Raw genomic sequence first — 7,323 nt, 5'->3', positions numbered from 1 at the left:
CTTGAGAAACGAGGGAGGGGGGAGGGATGTTTTTCCTAATCAGGAATACACCTAATAAGGGAAATTGATGATTTAGGGGAGGGAAGGAGAAAAATAATAAGAATAACCGTCGACGGGGGGGTACACAATGAAATTAAGTCTCGGGGAAAAAAGGTTTCGACCCTCTGGCGAAAGGTGCGAAATCTCGAAGGGTGGCCCGCCCCTCCCTCTTCCTCTTCCTCTTCCTTATTTCTCGTCCCTCCTACACTCGAACCGACTGGCTTTCGTCGCTCTCTCGCTCGCGGGCAAAATGAAAAATGGCTTCTTATCGGGACCTTGCGCAACTTTTCTTTCGAGTGGACGTATAAATTACGGGACACCCGATAGAGAGTCGTGGGGTCGTGGGGATCCCTGATATCTCCAAACAGCTCGAACGAAAATAATGCGCTCTGGGGATACTCGAAGAGCATCGAGAGCTTCTTACAAGGTATTAAACCTTTCATCGATTGTAATCGCATTTTGCCTTTAATAGGTACTCGATGGTCGAATTTAATTTAGACAAGTTTTCAATTTCAATTGAAACGAAACGGACAACGATCTATATTTTCGTTAGGGAAAATTTGGAATGCATCAATGAAGATGAAAATTTGATAAAAATATTTTTTTTTTTTTTTTTTAAAGAACGAACATAATTTTATAAAATTGATTTATAAATTTTAAAAAGACGTATTATCGATCGTCATCGATACACGGGGAGAATAGGAGCGTTTCTCTAAGCTGGTTCGATAAATTAATAATGAATGACAAACACAGAGCCGGGAACTCGATCAGAAACTATTAGCCGCCCCAAAAACGGCCCGACCCTCTAGGAAGAAAAGAAATTGGCATTGTGAAAGAATCTCGAATAGGCGTATTCCGTTCTAAATTGGATCCTTCGAATCTTGTCCTCCGCTTTTATTTCGAAGTATTGTTCTTCCAATCTTCTCGTCCGGCCAACCATTTGAAGGAAACGATTCGCAGCCCACGAGACTGGGACACATCTCGGGGAGATAACGATTGAAAGCTTAATTCAATTACCTTTCAATTCGCTTTAATTAGTTCTGGTGCGGAAGTAACGAATTGCGGAACATCCGCTTGTTATCACTGCAAATTGTTTGCCGATATGATTGAATTTTCTATTTCCATCTTACTTTATCAAATACTATGATTTTTTTTTTATGATATCTTGCTAACCTAAATTTTTTACCAATATTTTTACTCTTGAAAATAATTTTTGGTATTAAAAGTTATCGTTAGAAATTTTGGAAAAGTAAATAAATAAATTTTAAATAGATTGAAAAAAAAAGTATACAAAAGAAGTTTTCTTTATTTCGACGAATTACAGATTGAATGATTCGTCGACGAGAAAGCGAAATTTTTCAAGCTTAAGGTAAACGTACGATATACGTACGTTGTAAAAGTATTGTACGAAGATTCCAAGCCCATTGGACCAATCTATCCGGTTATTTCACTGAAGAATTGATCGGATGTAATTTGTCTTAAATTTTATTCGAAAGAATTTTCTTGCTATTCTAGAAACGATGTTACACGTGATTTCATAAAACATTTATGACTGGATGTTTATGTTTATGCAAATGTATATTTTTATAGAAGGCAATTAGAATAATGGAAGAGAATTTTTCTTTGTTCTTAGAGAGAATTAAAAATATATTTTTAGTACTTTAATATTTTAACATATCTATTAATATAATTATGTATATTTGTAATATATCTATTATTAAAAAATAGTAAAATTTTGAAGACTTGAATGATTACAATAGAGTAACAAGAGATATTAATCTATAATCTAACAATGTAGAAAAAAATATTGTAATATATATAATATATATATCATATAATAATATTATCATATTATGTTAGTTCTAGAATATGACACTAGGCTACGTTTCTTCTTTTGTTTTCTCGCTAGTGGTAGCAAGCACATATTTTTCTATATAAAGATAAATTTAATAAAATTCCCTAGTAGGATATGAAGAAAAGTGAGTGAAGACTTAACTATGATTCATCCTACTTTTACGTAGGGACGTAATTCTGATCCTCTTTTAAAATTTTCTTAATAATTAATAATAAATTTTATTTAAATTTCATTTTCAACTTTTTTTTTTTGTTTTCAAATACATTTTAATATCTAAATAACACCGTAATAATTAATATATATTTATATAGAGAAAATAAATAGATAAAAATAATAGTGATCGAAATATTTAGATTAAAAATCAATATATTAATGATATGTTTCCGTAAATATTTATACGTATATAAAATATTTCATATAAATAATACAAATTGAAAAATTTAAAAGTTTGCAAAGCTTTTATTTTATTCATCTATTTTACCTATTATAGAAATCTTTTAAAAAAATATATATTAAAAATAGTATGATATAGTTCCTATGATAATTATTAAATATTTAATAACTTATATGGAAATAGAATGAAAAAATAAATAAAAATAAATATGCTGAACTATAAAATATGAATAATAATCCAATAGTATTAAACTTTGCATATAATGTATTTATTTTCTGCTAATATTTTTATATTTATATTTTTTTATATGCATGTATATTAAAAATTAAGTTTATTTTTTATTTGTTAGTTACATTTTTCAACTATCAATGAACGTAGCATAAGGTTGTAGTGCGTTGATTCTACTCTAGATGGCAACTCATACACGATGCTATTTTTATCATTAGAGTTCTCATTCTAACCTATCTATTTAATGTGGTCAAGTATGAAAAGATCGCATAGGATCAATGGATCCTGTTAATTTTCGTGTTTAATTTCAGTTTCGGGAATGAAATAAAAGACGTTCGTTATAGGTTGAGTGTGGATTAACAAGTGCAAGATTAAAAAAAAATGGAAGTGACTTCTTCGAGTGAGTAATCGGAAAAGATAAATACATAATTTATACTATCAGTCTTTGTAATGAAATTGAGAACGGGATATGTATTCGTAATGTTCTACTTTCTATATGATTAATTTACAATGAAAAGTTTCTTTGTATATATGTATTGTTTTCTAAATATGATAGAAATGGAAATAATTTTGAGGAAAATGTTAAGATACATAAAATAAGGTCTTTCTTTCTCACATAATCTACACTATTATTGTTGTGTACTTTTCTTCATTATTTTTATATTATAATATAATTATAAATTTATAATTTATAAATTTGTGATGAAAATGGCTTACAAAACATTATTTTTCGTATTCTTTGACAGGTAATATGATTCACTATAAATAGAATCATATAGAATTTGTAGCTTTCTAGGTTATGGTTTTGATATAAGCAAAAAATTATAATATTTATTAAAATATATAATAAATATATAATAATTCGTATAATGGACAAAATATTCTTAAGATGGAATCAATAGTATTTAAAATGAGATTGTTGTTAATTGAAGATTTTTGAAGAAAATATATGTTTTTGTCATGATATACATTGCAAGCACAAGAGGTTAAGAAACAACATATAAATGTCATTTGAAGTACATACGTAAGAAAGAAACGAAAGGCATAATTAACAATTTATGATTATAATAATTTCAGAATAATATTACTAATAAAGATAAATATTAATAATAAAATAATGTTGTAAAATGCATAATATTAATATTAGATTTAATCAATTTTTTGAAATGTATTGTTTTTATTTATTTTCGTTTTTTTTTTTTTATCTATCTTAATCATTTATAAATAAAATATATAATATAAATAAAATAAATTTCATATTAATATCATATAGCTATGATATTAAAAAATAATAATATTTCTTTGCTAAATTTTATTTTATATATTGCTTGCACAAATTATGAGAAATATAAATTTAATTTTTTATATTAATATGGTTTTTTCACTTTGTAACCTACTCCTGTTCCTGTTAAAAGTAGTAACTAATCTATTTATAGATAATAGCAGAATTAATAATTTATGTTTTTATAATATTATACTTTAATATTTTAATAATTTACGATATTATATCAATGTCATATTTTATAAATATTCTTATTTTATATGATTGTGGAAATTTAAATAAAATTAACATTTTAGCTGATATATGATATTCAAAAATTTGAAAAATTTTATTATTATATTTATTTATTACATGTTTCATAATTTTTTCAAATTAAATTTTTTTTTAAATTTAAACATTTAAATTTTGTTTATATAAATTATTATCTAACTTGTAATTGAATTGTTTTCAAAAAAAATATATTTTAAGTGTTTATATTTCAATTTTTCAATTAAAATTGAATATCATTTTTAATAATTAAACAATAATATTTAAATAATATAAGAATAAAAATTTACTTACCATTCGAATCTTCTTTCTTAAAGAATTTCCGCGCGAAAAATTCTTGATTGACGTCAGGAAGTGATTATGAATTTATAAATTTCTGATATTATTGCGAATTATACTTCCACAAATGTTTATACACATGTTTTACATATAACACTATATAAATAACACATTTTAAGAATTAATTACTTATTTATTTATAACATTTATTCGTTAATAATTATTGAATTCACAGTAGATTAACGCATTAGATTCAAAGATTGCAAAGACACTACTACCAACTTCTAATCATGAAAAATATTTCTGTACATATAATCGCAAAATTTAACTTTACGTTTTAAGTCAATACAAGTATTAAAATAAATATTCAATATTTAATATTATAAATATTATAAAATATTTTTAATAATATCATATTTTTTATTATTTTATAATATAATAATTTTAAATAATAATTTTAAATTTCATAAAAATTATTTGAAATATATTCATATACATATTTTTTCTAAAATTTAATTAAAATTTTATATTTTTTTTTTTACAGATTTTCAAGAGGTCCTAGTGGAATTAGATGAAATTTTGAAGAATGCAACATTTCTTTGTATCGATGGAGAATTTACAGGACTTAATTCAGGACCTGATGCCGGTGTCTTTGATACACCTGCTCAGTATTATGCAAAATTAAGAACAGGATCAATGGATTTTCTTCTTATACAATTTGGCCTTTCTGTCTTTACATTTAATAAAGAAATGCAAAAGTATGAAATTAATTTCTATTTTTAATAAAAATTTTAAAATTGATTATAAAATTATTTTACTAATAATTTTTCTTTTTCTTAAAGGTATAATCAACGATCCTATAATTTTTATGTTTTTCCACGTCCGTTAAATCGTACAGCTCCAGATTGTAGATTCATGTGTCAAACTTCCAGTATATCATTTCTAGCGTCACAAGGATTCGATTTTAATAAACTTTTCAAATTGGGCATTCCTTATTTAACCGCAAATGAAGAAGAAAAATTGATGAAACGATTAGAGGAAAAACAAAGGATAAGAGATGAAGCAGCAGAAATATTGCCTATTTCGGACGTCGAAAGACCTCAGATTGAAGAGATTTGGTAAATCAATTAATATTTTTTCTTTGTATTAATATAATAAAAATTAATTGAAAATCATTTTAGTTCGAGGATAGATGAATTTGTCACTTCCGAAACAGAAGAACTATTGATAGAAAAATGTAATGCTTTCATTAGACGACTCGTGTATCAGGAAGTAAAATTAAGATGGCCAAACAAATTAAAAGTTGAAAGTAAAATGAACAATTTTGGATGCAGTCTTGTAGTACAAAGATTAGGAACTAAGGAAGAAGAAGAACAAAGAGAGATTGAGAAAAGAGAAAGAGAAAAGACAGAAATTCAACAAGCAGTTGGATTAAGTATTCTTATGAGGAAAATTGCAGATTCCGTACGTTTAGTTATTTGTATTAATGATTTATACAATAAATAAAATATAATTTATAATAAAGTACATTTTTGTTCTAGGGAAAATTAATAGTTGGTCATAATATGTTATTAGATCTCTGTCATATAGTACATCAATTTTTTGGACAATTACCGGAATCATATTTGGAGTTTAAGAGTCTTGTTCATAGTCTATTTCCAAGGTAAAAATTTTCAATATTTATTTTTCTGAATACTTGTATAATATTTAGATAAACGTGCTTATTATATGACATTTTTTTTGTAGAATTTTAGATACAAAAATAATTTGCCATTCGCAGCAATTTAAGGAAAATATACCATCGTCGAATTTAGGTATATTACTAGAAACTGTTAGTAAATCACCGTTTAAAATTACAGAAGTGGAACCTACCGATGGTAGAAGTTATTCTACATTATCAGAAAAATGTCACGAGGCTGGTTACGATGCATATATAACTGGAATATGTTTCATTGCATTGTCCAATTATCTTGGTTAGTAATTAGCACAATATTATACAAGCATCACATATAAATTATTCTAATTACACTTTCTGCTTTTCAGGTACCTTACAAAAACCTGAAGTGCCGATAGTTTTATCGGATTCACCTTTACTCAATCCTTTTTTAAATAAGTAGGTTTTTTTCTATTATACTTAATATCTTTCAATATATTTATTACAATATTATATAATTTATAATTTTGTTTCAGACTTCTCATAGCAAGATTAAAAGATGTACCGTATATAAATCTTGTTGGAGACGATCGTAAACATCTTTCTTTAATTCTATTATTTTATTCATAAGTTTTAATTGAATTATATTAATAATTTATATTTTATTCTTTTAGCTAATCCAAGTAGAGACCATGTATTCCATTTAACATTCCCAAAAGAGTGGAAATTTAATGACATATCTCACTTGTTTAGTCCATTTGGTAAGTATGTAAATATGTATTCTAATCCTTTTTATTTAATAATATATAATTATCTTTATTTATACAAATAGAATGAATACTAATAGAATTAAAATCATTTATATTACAGGAAGTGTGCATGTGTCATGGTTAAGTGATATATCCGCATACATAGAATTACATCGTCGGGATCAAGTCAACGAGGTGATGAAAGTTCTAGCTAAAACGAGTACCTATAAATTACAAAGGTATGCCGATTACCAAGCTTCTTTAGAAAGCTTCAATACAGGAGAGCGCAAACGAAAATTATCTTCGTCCGAGTAAGTAGAAACATATTTTTCATTAAATTTTTCTCTCAATATTGTGACACAAATTGAACAAATGAATGCTTTTTTTACTTCGAATAACTGCAAAATAATCTAATTAAATTCTATGCATACCTCATATGAATTTCATCATAAACAGAAATTTGACATAATAATTTAATTTTTCAAACATGTTACATCATGCATAAGATTTAATCTTGAATTATACGTGATCATTATAATAACTAACGATAGCGTCGATGAAATTATATTAATTTTT

At 25.6% G+C, this 7,323-nt stretch overlaps 1 protein-coding gene across 3 annotated transcripts in view; it reads left to right on the top strand.

Moving 5' to 3' along the window:
* Nucleotides 1–2,727: 2,727 nt before the first annotated feature.
* LOC102676562 (poly(A)-specific ribonuclease PARN-like) overlaps nt 2,728–7,323 on the top strand; it is a 16,986-nt gene continuing 12,390 nt past the window's right edge. For all 3 annotated transcript variants that reach the window (XM_006617535.2, XM_006617536.2, XM_031511396.1), the window contains exons 1-10: nt 2,728–2,916; nt 4,889–5,102; nt 5,187–5,462; nt 5,526–5,808; nt 5,886–6,007; nt 6,091–6,317; nt 6,388–6,457; nt 6,535–6,590; nt 6,673–6,759; nt 6,869–7,058. In XM_006617535.2, the coding sequence (XP_006617598.1) occupies nt 2,898–2,916; nt 4,889–5,102; nt 5,187–5,462; nt 5,526–5,808; nt 5,886–6,007; nt 6,091–6,317; nt 6,388–6,457; nt 6,535–6,590; nt 6,673–6,759; nt 6,869–7,058 (1,544 nt within the window). In that variant the 5' untranslated portion in view covers nt 2,728–2,897. The remainder of the gene's footprint in view (nt 2,917–4,888; nt 5,103–5,186; nt 5,463–5,525; nt 5,809–5,885; nt 6,008–6,090; nt 6,318–6,387; nt 6,458–6,534; nt 6,591–6,672; nt 6,760–6,868; nt 7,059–7,323) is intronic.

This window comes from Apis dorsata, unplaced genomic scaffold, assembly GCF_000469605.1.
Source record: "Apis dorsata unplaced genomic scaffold, Apis dorsata 1.3 scaffold_312, whole genome shotgun sequence".
Taxonomy (NCBI): domain Eukaryota; kingdom Metazoa; phylum Arthropoda; class Insecta; order Hymenoptera; family Apidae; genus Apis; species Apis dorsata.
The sequence above is the reverse complement of the archived record's forward strand: the minus strand, read 5'-3'. Positions and strand labels throughout refer to the sequence as shown.